This window comes from Lagenorhynchus albirostris, chromosome X (genome assembly GCF_949774975.1).
Source record: "Lagenorhynchus albirostris chromosome X, mLagAlb1.1, whole genome shotgun sequence".
Lineage (NCBI taxonomy): Eukaryota > Metazoa > Chordata > Mammalia > Artiodactyla > Delphinidae > Lagenorhynchus > Lagenorhynchus albirostris.
In genome coordinates, this window is record NC_083116.1 from 20,386,180 (window position 1) to 20,401,066 (window position 14,887).

Here is a 14,887-nt window from a genome sequence, read left to right on the forward strand (position 1 = left end):
AGGAAGCCAGGAGTCTCCAGCCCACCTCCCAGGAGATGGTGTAGCTTCAGTGGGCACGCGGTGGGACCCAGGAAGAGGTGACCTCGGAGGGAAGGTCCTGCTCACTGCAGATCTCCCTCTCTTGGACAACCCTCGGAGCAGGCCCTTTGTCGCGGGGTGCGGGGGGCAGGGTGGGCAATGAATAGTTCTAGGAAGAGGGGAATAGCTACCCCCCCACCCTCAGACCCCAGCAAGCTGGTGGCCACGGGAGCCAGTGCTCTGAGGAGGGCTGGTTAGTGGTCAGCAGGGTCAAGGGCACTGAGCATCTTTGGGGAAAGGGACAGACGTCCCTGACAGTGGAGAACATTTTGCTGAGTCCAGCTTTGAAGGAGACTGGTCTGTTCCACCCGCCCGCCCGCGCAACGCTCTCTCCATAGGAAAGATAACCGGAGACGGTAATTTACTTCTACCTGTTTATTGCTACCAACCCATCTCCCTTCACCCCCCTCATATTTACACCCAAACCGCTCCCCCAAGATGGCTTCTACCAGAGTTCCTGGGACTAGGTCCAAAAGTGTCCACTAAACAGGCAGTCCAAGACATGGCGGGCACTGTTTGCCCTCAGGCCAGTTGGGCCCCAGGAAAGGGTTACTCTGGGAATTCTGGGCATAGACTTGGCACTGGGGTCAAGTACCAGGATCCTTGACTCTCCCTCCCCTTCTGGAGCTCAAGGTCCATCAAAACCTTTAGCAGAGTAAAGGTGGGATAGTGGACTCCCCAGTATCAAGCTTTGTGCTTTCTTTGCTTGTAAGGACCCACAGGAGAGGCCAAGTCTTGCTTCTGAGGGGCCGGTCTGCCCTTGGAAGTCAGGTCGGGCCATCTGCCATTGGCCTTGGGGGAAGTGTCATTTAAGGGGCTGGGAGTGGAAGGGGAGGGCGCTTGTTGTCTGAGGTGTGGGCATTGTTTTAAGCTGGGGGAGTTGCAGCTTGGCTTGAGTTACGTGGGGAAGTATGGAACGGATGAGCAGGAGATGTTTCGTTTGGGAGCCCAAGGCCCCTCCAGCCCCCTTAGTAAGCCCCACTGGTGTCCTGGGCCACAGGTAACGGGACAGCAGACGTTTAATATCACAGAATGTCAGAGTTGGCCCTCAGCAACTATCCATTCTTATTCTGACCTGTCCTAGACCCAGATTGAGGAAGGCACTCAGTTCAAGTGGCACAGTGATTTAGTGGCTAAACCTGTAAGAGAATTAAGGTGAAGGAAAGTAGGAAAGATACATGTACATGTGGCTTCAAACCTTATTTAGAGAATCTGGATTCACCTGTGATCAATTAGAGTCCTTTTCGATGACCAGGTTTCCCTAGGGTATTGAGATTGACCTGAACCACCGACTCGGCCCCCTTTTCAGGAGCAGCGCGACAGGGGAAGGTGGTGTGGAGGCAAGGAGGGTTTGGAGGCCTTGGTGGTGAGGGGCATGGGCCCGGTGCCCCCTCAGTGCCCCCCTGCTCTGGCCGCAGCTGGAAGGGCTGTGCTGTCAAGTAGCTGGTGGAGGGAGGCGGCCCGGCTTCGGCGGCTCAGCTTGTCGTGCACTCCAGCCGCGCCTGTAGGGCTCGGCTGGCCTCTGCTGACCTAGGCACCCCTGGGGGAGCGGGGCCGGGCTCGGTGCCAGTCCTCCGGCCCGGGGCCACCGCGGAAGGCTGAGTCCAGCCCCGCGGCCTGGGCTGCTCAGGCCCAGCCTCGGCCCACACTGCTGCCTCAAGGTGCCCCGGCCAGGGAGAGGCCGTGTAGCTGCTCCTCGGCACCCGCCAGCTCTGCTTCGTCGCGCCCGCTCTCTGAGCCCTCGAAGCAGCCCGAGTCACGCGGGATGTCCACCTTGGGCTCTGCCACCGTGTGCACCACTGGCTCCTGGCCGCTCTCGGCGCCCTCTTCCGCCTCCTCGCTGCCGGCTGCCAGGGGCCAGGGAGGGAGAGGAATGTGGGGGGCTTGGCCCTTAGCTGGGAGGGGCTTCAGAAACCCTGGGGGCCCCATGTGGGTGGAGGGACCCTGGGAAGCCCGCTGGAGGCCGTCTCTTCTTCTGGTCACCCACCACCAAGCACCCCTGCCCTTTCTCGGCCCTTCTGGTGGGAGTGGTTTCCAGGCCAGCTCTCCCGCCCAGGAGCTCAAGCTTCTTCAGCACTGAGCTAGTAGCCAGGACACCTGCTCTTGAATCGTGGCTCTGTCATTACCCAACGTGAAGGCCTCGAGTCCATGCCGTATCTTCTCCGGCCCTAAGTCTCCCGTTTCATCCCAAAGGGGGTTGAGCCCGATCGTTCCTAAAACCCCTTCTCATCACAAGCTCTGCCCGAGACTGGAATTCAAGTGTGGAAAGTGCCTGCGCACTGCAGAGGGCTGCTGGGGCAGGACCCGGGCAGGCCTCCCCGCCTAACATGCCCAACTCCAGCGCTCACGCCCCCTCCCCCGCTCCTAAGGCCACTCACTGTCGTAGTCCAGCAGCAGCTCAGCAGCCGTGAGCAGCTTGGCCCGATGCTGTGGGTCCATGATATTCAGCTCATTGAGGTGTGTTTCCCGCAGCTCTTTGAAGTCCTCCAGCGTCTGGTAGCCATTGAGCAGCAGGGTGGACGTGTGCTCCTGTGGGCAGAAGCAGGCCACCAGCGCGGCCGCTTACAAGCTGCCCCCACCTACGACCTGTCTCTCCCCGCAGAGCTGACCTGCCCTGGCCCCCATCCCTTGCTCCTAGACACTAGACTAGGTCCCAGCTCAAACCTCAAGGCCGATGCGCTCCAGCAGCTCATGCAGAGTCTTGGGCTTGGGCCTCTTGCCCTTGCTCTGTCGGCGGCTGGGGCGGGCAGGTCCCACAGCCTCCTCGGGCAGCACATCCACGTAGATGAACTTGAAAGAGCCCAGCCTGCCATTGAGCAGGCCCAGCCACGTGCCCACAGGCGGCTTTTCGATGATCTGGATCACATCTCCCTTCTGTGGGAGGAGAGCAGAGCAGAACAGAGCGGGGGCGAGGTGGCCCCTTGGCCTCCTGTACCCTCTACCTGTATGGGGTACAGCCTGCCAGGCTCAGCAGGGGCCTGGATGCCAACCTTACCTGCAGTTTCAGTGAGTCATGGTCATACGGGCTGGGAGTGAAGTCGGTGTGGACTCGTGCCCGGCCACAGAAGGGCCCTGTGTACTGGGGGGCAGGTGGTTCCTCCCCGAAGCTGCCAGAGCCTGGGCTGGGGCTGCAGAGCTCACTGCCTGCAGGAAATGGGGCAGGGAGGAAGGTCACCTTTGTCCCCGGACAGCTGCGGCAGTGCCCAGCAGGTACCTTCCACGGGGTCTGGCTAGAAATCCCAAGGATACATGCTGGGGAAGAAAACTGAGCTCTAGTAAGTCTCACACTGCAGAAGGGATTCTGACCCAACCCCTCTGCCACCCCGAAGGAGCATAGCTTCCCTCCTGGCACCCCAGGCATGAAAATAGTTGACCATAGAAGGAGGAATGGCTCACAGATCAAAGACTGGGCAAATTGGGAGGGTCTCTAGAGAACAACTGGGCCAACACCCCAATGAACAGATGAGGAAAACTGAGGCCAGACAGGCCAAGTGACCCGCCCAAGGCCTCTCACCTTATAATTGGCAGCACTGGGTCTGTTAGACTCCAGGCTTCCTGACTCCCACTCCAGTGCTCCTGGAAGCCACCTTCCACCCAGGAAGCCACATCGTGCATCAATATTTTACTTTCTCTACTTAATAAGACTCTGTGTCGAGTTACAGCATCACACGGAAACTCAAGACTTTCTCTCTGGGAAGGGCAGGATGAGGGCCTAAGTGGCTTTCAATGGGGATAGGGAGGTGTCTCTGGAGGCAGAGAAAGATCAGAGAACTTGGAACTAATCCGAAGGGAGAGAACGACAGTGCCTCTGTAGGTCTGCAGCGCAAAGCCTGCAGCCTTGTCCAGGCAGGGCTGCTGGAAGCTCCTGTCCAGTCCCACGGACATCTAGAAGATGCCAAGTGGCACCCTGAGCCCAGCAAACCAAGGGCTGGTGTCCATGAGGCTGAGTCTTCACAGCTGGAGACCCTATTCCCTCACCCGAGCCTCGGACGTCAGAGGCCCAGGGAGCCGTAGCCTCTAGCTCCCCTTGGAAGGTCGGGGGAGGGCTGGTCCAAGAGGGCAATGGGGTTCTTCCTGTGCCCTTGGGGCCCTCCAGCAAGTGGAGGCTCCTCTAGGGCAGAACTAAGTTCAAGCCTGGGTCACCTTGGGCAAGTCACTTAACCTCCCTGAGCCTCAGTTTTCACATCAATAAAGTGGGGATAATAATAGTACCGGCCCCATGAGATTGTTGTGAAGATTTAACGTGAAGAGGGCTGGGAAAGGTCCCAGCAGGCTGACAGTAAAGGTTCATTTCTCTTTACCACCCCCTCCCAGACCCCGCCCTTTCCTCTAGACTCAGCAGGTGTGCCCCTCCTCCCCTCCTCACCTGTGGATGCCTGGCGGCTGAGTGCTGGGAGCTGCGTCTCCTCTTGCTCAGAAAAGGCCAGCGCCATCTTCTCAGGGCCGGGGCTGTCCAGGCTGCAGTCCGGAGACGTCGGGGAGGCTGAGCCCTCCTCCAGAGTATCTCCCTGGAGGGGAGGAGAGGCAGCAAGCCCTGAGCAGCCCCGGGTGCAGAGGAAATGGGCCTGGGCTCCAGGGAGAACTGGGGCCTGGCTGGAGCCCCAGCTCTGCCTCTTGCGGGCTGCATGGCGCCCTCTGGGCCCTAGTTTCCTCTTTCGCGAAGTGGGACTGACAGTCCTTGCCCTGCCTACGTCATGGAATGAGGCTCAACGGGGGTGCTGTGTGAATGCACTTTGTCAGCTCCAAGTGCCAACTTACACACAGAAAAGGCCTCAGTGCCAGAACTGAGACTCAGCGCTGTTACTAGGGCGTAGCCAGGCGGACCACGGCGCTGGAGAGTCACTACTTTTGACTGTGCTCCTATGTGCCAGACAGAGGATTTCATTTAATCCTCACTTGAGGATATGTGCTCCATCGTCCCAAGTTTACAGATGAGCAGTAATGGAGGAACGTTCCCGAAGCCACGCAGGAGCCCACAGACAAGTCGGTCTGACACTAGGGCTCCTGGGCCTCCCCACACCTCAGTGCGGTGGTAACGTTCACAGATGACTCAATGGCAATAAAAGCCCTGATCTGTAGAAGCTGCCAACTCCTGTATTGTAAATATTCCCCACCGTGGCCAACAGAGAGCTACCACTCTGGTGTCACTGAATGAGTAGCATCATCGGCTATTTCCACCCCCCAAAGACTGTAGATGCCAGTAACCTCAAGGGCACAGAGGGCAGTGAAAGGTAGTACAAGAATTAGGAAATGAGTTTTGAAGACTGACTTTAGTCTTTTTATTTTTAAAATATAGATTTAATTCTAAGTTGGTAGAAGTTAATTTTCAGTAATGGTTGTATCTCACACCTGGCTCACAAAATTCCCGAAAATTTGACCAACTGCTATCCAGAGCTGGCATGAGCCAGTTAGCACACTGCTGCCAGGGCACCTCCTCCAAGAACCAGGAGCAAACCAGACTCGCTGTGTCACTTTAGCAACTTGGACGTGCCTGCCCCACAGCTGTGTGTTCTGCCCTCCCTCCCTGGGCCAAAGCCAGCCTTCTCGATTTTCTTTCATAGGGCCTCTTTGAATCAAGCCTTCCCAATCACAGGGGCTGGTTCCAAGCAAAAGTTTGCGGTGGATGAATTTGCGCTGTGTGATCTCATCTCCTCAGACCTGCCTGCCCAGGAAGCTTCTGTTACCCAGAACTTCATCCCTCCTCAGACCCCACTACTGCTCCCTCAGGACCATACCTTCCTGCCATGTCCATGGCTGAGGGAGCTCCCTTCCCAAGGTGACCTTCCTGCTTGTATGGGGCCAGGCATCGTTACCTGAGCGTGGCTGTCACAGTGGCCGTGCTCAAACCCTACCAGAGCGGTGCCTGTCCTCCCTGTCCCCTCTCCCATGGGTCCCAGGCCTCACCATCTCCTCCGACAGGGCCTTCACCATCATCTTGCCCATCTTCCTGTTCATGGTTCGGGAAATCACGGCCCTCCACTTCTTCCCCAGCTTTTTGCTGCTCTTTCCAGCATCCTCTGGGGGCGGAACACCTGAGTCATCTTCTGGAATCTGTGACAATAAATGCGCAGGTCCAGGAACCCTGGTGACCATGTCTGGGTCCACGACTTGGGAGCAGAAGGCGGCTTTTGGGTCCTGGCAGATGCGGGAGGGGTGGGAAAGAGAGCTCCCCATCCCTTCCCTTTTAGCCCCAGACCTGTCCTAGGCCCTATTCGTTTGTATTTAAATTGGCCCTATTCATTTGTATTTAAATTGACAATTAATTTGCAATCGAAAAGAATGCAGGTGAGGTTTTAGGGCCCAGAATTTTGCTGGGTGAGAGATGTGGGCCCATTGTATTTAAAAAGACTTTGCCTCAACAATCCTAAAAGGGTCTTCCCCCCACCTCCCCACCATTACCCCACCCAGGGCCGGCAACCACATCCCCCCAAGGAGGCTCTGAAACTCACATTATCATCCAGATTAAATTCCTTCTCGCTCACCACTGGGGAGCTGGGTTTGGATTTGGCAAAATCTTTGAAGCTGCTGGAGCGCTGAAGCGAGAGCTGGAAGAAGCAGAGGTGTTGCCATCAGTGGCACTAAAAACGGTGGCCGAGTAAGGAGCAAAAAGCTGTCCCTGCTCCCAACACACCGCATGTACCCCAGGGCTGGACAGGGCCACGGGGCTAAGGAGGTGAAGCTACAAGACGTCCTGCTGGCTACCGGGCTTCATCCTGTTCTTTAGCTGTGAGCGGCCCCTAAAGCAGGCCGCAGAGCAAGCTCCTCGCCTCAGGAGCCTCCACCCCGGTCAGGCCTCAGACTAAGCCCGCTTTCCACCAGTACCTGAAGTCTGGTCCCCAGAACCCTGTGGTGAAAGACTAAATGAGTCTGAGTAAACGCGTATCTCCTGCTGGAGACATATCTCAGCACGAACCGCAGCATCACCTTTATTTATATAACAGGGCAAACCCTCCCAAACCCCGCAGCCTGGCCTCCAGACTCTGTCTTCCCCAAGCATGGTTTCCTGTGATGGTGATCGTGGCAAACACACTGGGGCCTCCAGGCTGATGCATCTGTGTCCCAAGAAGAGGAAGACAATCCCCCCAGGGGCCAGTAAGACCTGGCATTACGCGTTCTGGAAAGCCACAGGACAGACTGATTCAGAGAAGGTTTCCCCACAGATTTGAGACACAAATGATTGGGTTGAATATCGTAAAAGAAAGCTGCCATTTTCTCTGTCTTCATCTCTGCTTTTAACTTAACTTAGCTGCTAATGCGACGAGCCGGCTACACTAGACGTGTGTCAGTGTTCACAGACTTGTAGGCCTGACCTATTGTTTGTGCTGTGAATGACAAATGCTGCCGGCCATATCAGCAAACAAAGGATGCTGCGGCCAGCAAGCCATCGACCACTACTGCTGCCCAGATGGTGAGCCCCGAGGGAACTCAGGATGGAGACACACGGGCTGCCCTCTGTGAAGCCCCCAGTGGTGCACCCTGAGGAGACACAGGGTGGGAAAGATACTAGCCCTTATCCTTGCATAGCAAAGGAATGATTTCAATAAGCCCCGACTCTTGCATCTTCCCATACACAGAAAAGTGCTAAATTCAACTACTTGGGATATCTGGTTTCCTTGAACTAACAGTAATCTTTTGATGTTCCCACTACCTGGTCTTTGCTGCAAAAACCCCTGTATATCCTGGCTTCTCCCTTACCTCTAGAGAGCAGTCCCTCAGAGCTCTCTGAGAGGCCGCCTCCGGGGCTTGAAGTCCTCAGAAAGTCTGCCGAATAAAGCATAATTCTCACCTTTTAGGTTATGCATTTTTTTTCAGTCGACAGTGCTGACAAGCCTGTTTTCAGGAAATGAGCTTTTCTTAACTGTACGTGCCACGCACATGGCAGAATACCAGGAGAAACCCGGGCCAGGCGAGGAGGGCCGACTTTAGACACAAGAGGTGGAGGCTGAGCCCGAATCAAGAGCAACAGTCAAGACCAGAGATACACACAGGAACCAGAGTTCACAGATGGCCAGACAGATAGAGCGGGTCGGCGGCAGACACCAGAGATAAGGGCTTGAGGAACCGAAGCCCCAAACCCGCTCAAAGCTGAAAGTTTCACATCCTCTTTCCTACAAAAGGGGGGGTCCAGTGACAATCCCCCAGGGCAGGGGCAGTGTCACCTGCCCCCTCAGCATACACACAACTATGGGGACTGCAGCGGAACACTTCAGTTCTCTTGGTGGGTCTTGACCAAAAGCAAGTCGGCAGTCAGGGACAGCGGCCACACCTTCCTAGAGGTCACAGCAAGCTGGATGACCAGAAACTAGGTCAGTGGTCAGGCCAAGCAGACACCACCACCATGAAGGCCTCCTGGGTGAGGCACTTGCAGCCTCAGGGAGAAAGCCTCTTCCGCAGGATGCTGGGGAGCTGGGAAAGGGGGCTGAGGGGTTACAGGGAGGGGAAAGCACGGCGGTGGGGTGACCGCTCCTGTTCCCTGCATCTCCTCCATCCTCCTTCCCTGGTTTTCCCTGCCCGCTATTCTTTCCTCTTTTTCTTCCTTGCTTTCCCCTTCTCTCCTCCACCTTCCATTCATTTCCTTCTCTTGTATGGCTAAGAGGCAGCTGCCTGGATAACTTCCTCCTTTTATTGCCTGGAAAAGAGGGAAGAGAGAGAGGATGGGCACCAGGCTGGCCTGGGCTCAAGGAGGGCAGGCTGGGGTGCTATTTTTAGGCCGATGGGGCCTATTGTGGCCTCCCCTCCACCCGTCCCAATCCCAGGAGTCTCCCCTGAAGCCCCAGGGACCAGTGATCCTGGAAAGCCAACAGGAGGGCAGGCGTGGGGCTGGAGGTGGGCTTTGCTGAGGAAGAGTGGACTCACCGCCAGGCTGCCCTCTAATTGCAGTTCTTGCCTTTTTCTGTCATTAAGCTCAGTCGGGGTTGGGGGTGGCTGGGAAAGTGATTTTTGGCTCCTGGGACCTTGTGTCGGGGCCCCTCTGTCCCAGCTTTAGCTCAAAATGGGAGAAAACCACCTAAAAGGACCATGTGGGTGGCGCCGGGACATGGGCCTGGCAGGCCACTCCTCAGCCCAGGGACGGGGAAAGAACTAGACAAGTTCTTTGGGTGACTAAGGGTGAGGGCTGTTTGCCCTGGGGGGCCTCTTGCCCCGCCCACCTCTAAACTCAGGGGCGGCCTCAAATATCCTGAATGCCTTTCGGTGAACCTGAAGTGACCCCCCCCAGCCAGGTGTGAGTGGACATCCTTGGGCCCTTTTGGATTTTCTGCCTGGCCTCCCTTTAGGGTGAGACCTTCCTGGGGGTCCTGGGTGGGAGGTTGTACCGTACACGTCGGCCACTTTTTCATATCTAAGGGGAGGATATGGGCCTCTTGGAAAGAACTACTTTTTTGGCGTCACACATTGCTGAGTTCAGCTCTGGGATGTGTGGCCTTCGGTGAGTTATTTGACCTCCCCGAACATCAGTCTCTTCACCTGGTGTCGGCTAGCGAGAGTTCACATCTTGCTTCTGCCATTGACGAGCTGTGTAAAGCTGGGTCAATTCCTCAACTTCCCTGGGCTTCCGTTTCCTCATGGGTGAAATGAAGACCGGAGCACACACCTCACTGGGTTGTTGTGCGGATGACAGGGGTGAGCATGGGATGCAGCAGCCCCGCGAGGCACGTTCAGGGAGGCTTACTTAGCCTTTCCAACAGCCCACCTCCAGGCTCTTAGCCCTTGCATTCCCCACCTGGAACACTCTGCCCTTCTCTGTGTCAACCATAGTTTTTCCCATCCTTCAGAATCCAGTTTAACTGGAAACAACTCAAATGCTCAGCAGCTGTAGAGTGGATTTGCAAATTGTGGCCGAGTCCCATGAGGGAAGAGCACATGGCAATGAGCTTCGTGCAACTCTCCCCAACAATACGGTGACTCTCACGGCTACACCGCTGGGCAGAAGGGACCCACCACCAGAGTATATTATATGGTTCCCCGTACAGAAAGTTCAAAACCCGGCAAAACTAATCCATGGAAGTCAGAAGAGTGTTGGAAGTGTTCTGTTTGATCTGGGTGCTGCCTACATGGGGATGTTCACTGAATGGAACTCCACTGAGTGCTACATTTATGATTTATGCACTTTTTCTACGGATATTATACTTCAATAAAAAAGGTTTTTCAAATCCAGTTTTAAAGGCACTGCCCCCTGCAGGAAGCCTTCCCTGATCACCCCCTCAGAGCCTCACCCTGCCCCCACTGGCATCTTCTTCCCCTGCTTCCTAAGACCGAGCGCCCTCTGGGCACTGGGCACAGGCCTGTGCATGTGTGGGAATCCGGTAACGAGGGGTCAAACACCGCCCCTGTTCCCAGTGCCCTGCCAAGCACTTTGTGTGTGTCCACTCACTTCAGCTTCACTGCAGCCCTGTCTTTACATCACGCTTCCCATCTGGGCACACAGAATCGGAGAAATGACGCATCCTGGGTGGAGTGGCACAGCTGACAGTGGGAGGAACAGGGCTTTGAACCCATGTCTGTGACTCTGGAAGCCCGTGCTTGTTCCTGTGCTCAGAGCTCAAGAAGTTGCCCCCTGGTATAGAAGTGGATTAAGGGCAATGGCGACTGCAAGCGTTGTTTGGAGGAAGCTACCAGGAGAGCAGGTGGGGGCATGGAGGAAGAAGGGCTCCGGAGGGCTTCGCGGAGAAGGAGGCACATTTGAGCTGGGCTGTAGCAGGGGAGCCAGGATTTCTCCAGGTGGAGTTGAGAAGGGTTTGTCAAGAGTGGGAGTTAGGGATGTTCCAAGCGTGGCGATGGAATGGTGGGTACGCCAGTGCTTGGGGTGGGCAGCGGAGCATAAAAGGCCACAGAAGGCCCTTGCCAGCCATGGCATCAGCCTGTGGGCAATGAGGAGCCACTGGAAATATGAATTGCACGCTGGTGTGGAGGGGGATGCCAGATGCGTGCTGTAGGAAGGGAGCCTGGGGGAAGTAGTGTGCTGGGATTGGGGAACAGAGGAGCAGGGAGAGACTGGAAGGACGGGACAGCTGCACACTCGAATGGGAGCCTTGATTCCTCTCCATTTCTCCTGGCGAGAGGTCTGGGATGTAGCGAAAAGTAGGGGTGTGATGGGGTAGGACCATCCTTAGGGGAGGTAGGTCCCAGGACAAACCCCTGTCGACTACCTACACTCCAACAGACCAAAGAGAGTGCAGAGAGACACTTGATGGAGGCAAAAGTCTCCAAAAGGCAGCCAAGGGGTATTGCTCCCCCCATCCCGGGCGTCTCCCCAATCCTTCATGATGCATAGCAGGTGACACATCCTGACCCCACCATCCTAGAGGGCCTGTTCCGACTCTGCTCTGCTGCTTTGAAGGTCACTCATCCCCTGGCCATCTGGACCTGCCCTGCAGAGCTCTCCTGCCGATAGGCTGAGTCTTTTATGCTCATCAGACTCTACCAGTGCTTTTGAGATCAGTAGGGAGACAAGAGAGTAGAGGGAGAAGGGGTCAAGACCCTGGACACCAACAAATCTTGGCTTAGATCCCTGCTCTGCAGTTTACTAGCTGTGTGACCTCGGGTAAGTCACTTCACCTCCCTGAGCCTCAGGCATAAAATGAAGACAATGCCTGCCCTACTTCACAAGGTTGTCGTGAAGAGCCAACGGGCTAAGGGATGGGTGGAGTGCACAGCACAGCACCTGGCACCTGCTGAGCTGTTAGGTGTTGTTTTCTCCACTTCAGGGCTGGGACCGAAGCTCGGTCCTTGCAGCGGGTTCCCCACCCCCACCCACGCCTGTAGCGTACACCCTCTCGTGGACACATGTACACATGTGACACAGTGCACTCACACGTATTGTTCCAGGCAATCCACACCCTCCTGAGGTGGGCAGATCAGGAACTATCTCCCTTTTCCGAGGTGACGAAACTTAGGCCCAAGAAAGGTCAGTGAACTGTCCAGGGTCCTACAGCTGGAACCTGGTAGATTCCAACTCTGCTTTCTTGTCCTCTGCCCAGCACATTCTCCACTTGGTAGGCCCGAAAGGAGGAGAGGGACAGGAAAGGGAGGCCTCTCTTGCCTTTGTGCTTTCCCTCCGCCACGTCACCTTGGCCTCTGAAGGAAAGGGACTTGCCCGAGTCACAGTGCCGGAGCCACGCCGCTGCCTCCGGGCCTGGGGAAGATGCCGTCTCCACCTTCTGGAAAGTTGGCTTTTCTAAGGGCACTCCCATGGGATGGGCCTTGGACAGTGGCTCTGGAGGCTGGCCCAGGCTCTGCAGGGGCGAGGTAGGCTTTGCCTGGACGATGCTGCCCTAGAGGACATGGTCCTCAGAGTGCCACAATGGCCTTGACTCTCCGGGGAGAGGCCTGTGGGAAATCCCAGAGGCCCAGTCACCAAATACAGAATCTGGATAATGGAAGTGGGGAAAGAAGACGGGACTTCTGGCTTCTGTGAGCCTCTGGGCACTTCCACCGGCGGCGGCACAGCATGCCAGCGTTGCAGTGTTAGCTCTTTCTCAGACTCTTTCCTCCAGCTCAGCTCCCCTGTGGTTTGGGGCCCAGCAGTGTGTAGGGCGGTCTCTGCTTCCCACCCCCATCAGCCGGACAGCAAGGGGAAGTGGACCCACTCACTGAGCAGTGACAGCCAGTGGTAAGTCTGCCAGGGGCTGGCGCCGTGTGGGGCTTGGACAGGGGTGACAGAGCCTGTGAGAAGATTCATGAATCTCTTTCCCACCCGCCCACCTCCACTGCAACCTTAGAGAAGCAGTTGGAGTGGGGAGAGTACAGCTGGAAGTGGCAGCCACCCCAGGACCTGAGATGGGGCAGGATGTACACCCCAGTGCCCTGATGCTCGGCTTCTCAGCTGGTTCAGTCTCCGTCTGGAAGCTACTCCCCTGACAAAGGGGCTCCCCCACGGAGCACCTGAGCTGGGCTCCAGGGGAAACCAGTGGGGTGCAGTGAGGGCCTGGAGGCCCTGGACCTTGGCCTGTGGCTACGCCTGGCCTCTTGGACCTGGTTCAGGCCTGCTTTGGGATGGTCCTAGGCTCCTGCTGGATGTGCGGAACGTACTTGCTGATTGCCCGGGAGGATCTGACGATCGAGTCAAAAAATTAAGTCTAGAAATCCTCAGATCCAACTAGAGAAACCTAAATGTGGCAGAGCCTTCAAGGAATCTTCTAGTCTGGCCTCAAGACTCCAGGAAGATGAGCACCTCAGAATTTTTTCCTCCTCAGCCCTCCCTCCTACTCATCGTCTCAGCACCTTCATTTCTCATTCTTCACAAATAATTTCTCTCCACCTGGGAAGAACCTGTATGCCCCCAGCATCCCACTGCAGGTTTGGAGGCCCTTTCCTTAAATCTGGAAATCACGCTGGGCCCCATCTTCAGGTGGGCCCCCTCTCCTTTGGGCCCCGGGATCTACAACAGAGCTGAACCAAGTGAGCAGAGCCTGGGCTCTGGCCAAAGGGCGGGGGCCCTGGGAGCATCATGGCTCCTGGCTGGGCGGCCCAGCGGGGCCCTCTGAGTGAGATGGCTCCCGGGGGCGAGCCCGGTGTAGGGAACAGAGAATTAAGTACGGTCTTAGGGTTCAACGTGAGAATTGTATTTTATAATTCTCGAATTCTAGTCTAGGATTCTAGTTCCCAATTTTAAGTCTCTATCTTACCATCGTAGGGTTGAATCCTACAAGTTTTAGACTTCTAAGAATGCATTCTGTAACTCCGTTTCTCTAGAATCTGTCTCTTCTGTACTTCTGTTACTCTAGTTACCTTTGGGCCCACGTCCCATGCCCTTGGGAGTATGGCCCTCACCTACAGACTCAACAGAAGGCCTTCGGCTCTTCCCACTTCCGTGAGTCCCGGAGAGGCTGGGTTGAGAGAGGGAAGGAAGCAGTGAGCTCCCAAAGATGCTCCTCACCTTTTTCTTCTGCGTGGGCTCCTTCTCGCTGGCGTTGGAGGGCTTACGGCGCAACATGGTCCTCTACCCTGGTGATGCTCCGCCCCTGCGCTCGTAGGTATCGAGATGCGGAGGCCTCTTGCTCAGCCTCGCCGGCACCGTCCAGGGGGCACGGCATGGACTGAGCCTCCGGCTGCCACTCTGACTGCTGCACTGGCAGCTTGGGGGTGCGGGCCATGGACACCCGGCGGCAGCAGCATACAGGAAGCCCCGTCACGTGACCTGCTCTTACAGCAATCGCAGCCCCTGCCGGCCCCTAGGGAGGAAGGAAGTCCCAGCTTCAGTCTCCAGAGATTCTGATGCAGACGGCTCTTGGGTTGAACAAGCAGAGAAAAGTCCCTACCCTGCCATCTCATGGCAACCATTGCCAGTCCTTCGGCCAGTCAACCTGACATACGGCCTACTCAAGCCCTTTATCTCACTGACCAGAGTCCCGAAACCGGAAGTGGGACCATCTCTCTGCCTGTGGGGCCAATGCTCCCAGTCACCTTGCATCGCCAAGGTCATCACTGCTATCAGTCCCTCTCCTATCACCCCATAGCCATCACTCCTATCTACAGCCATCAGCCCTGAAGTCATCTCCACTGCTACTGGCACACCTACAGCCACCACTGCTAGAAAAAGCACCCCCACAGCCATCACCCTATAGTCATCACTGCTGCTATCACTGTCACAACCATCATCCTCTCGGCTGTTATCCTTACGGACATTACAGCCAGTCACTCCCATGACACTCTTACCCCACGACCATCATTCCTACAGCCATCACCCCTACAACCATCACCACACCCCTGCAGCCAACACCTTTCAGCTATCATCCCTGCAGTCATTCCCACTGCCATTAGCACCACTACAGCCATCACTGCTAAAACAACCACCCCTGTAGTCAACACC

The 14,887-nt window shown here is 56.3% G+C and overlaps 1 protein-coding gene across 1 annotated transcript; it reads right to left on the reverse strand.

Annotated features, from left to right (window-relative positions):
- Positions 1-454: 454 nt before the first annotated feature.
- SASH3 (SAM and SH3 domain containing 3) lies at positions 455-14,631 on the reverse strand. The gene is made up of 8 exons (XM_060137418.1): positions 13,955-14,631; positions 6,528-6,623; positions 5,983-6,129; positions 4,445-4,586; positions 3,074-3,222; positions 2,743-2,952; positions 2,457-2,607; positions 455-1,925 (listed from the first exon to the last, which is right to left on the reverse strand). Exons 1-8 carry the CDS (start codon positions 14,009-14,011, stop codon positions 1,735-1,737), a joined length of 1,143 nt encoding a protein of 380 aa, XP_059993401.1. The 5' UTR covers positions 14,012-14,631; the 3' UTR covers positions 455-1,734.
- Positions 14,632-14,887: the final 256 nt, after the last annotated feature.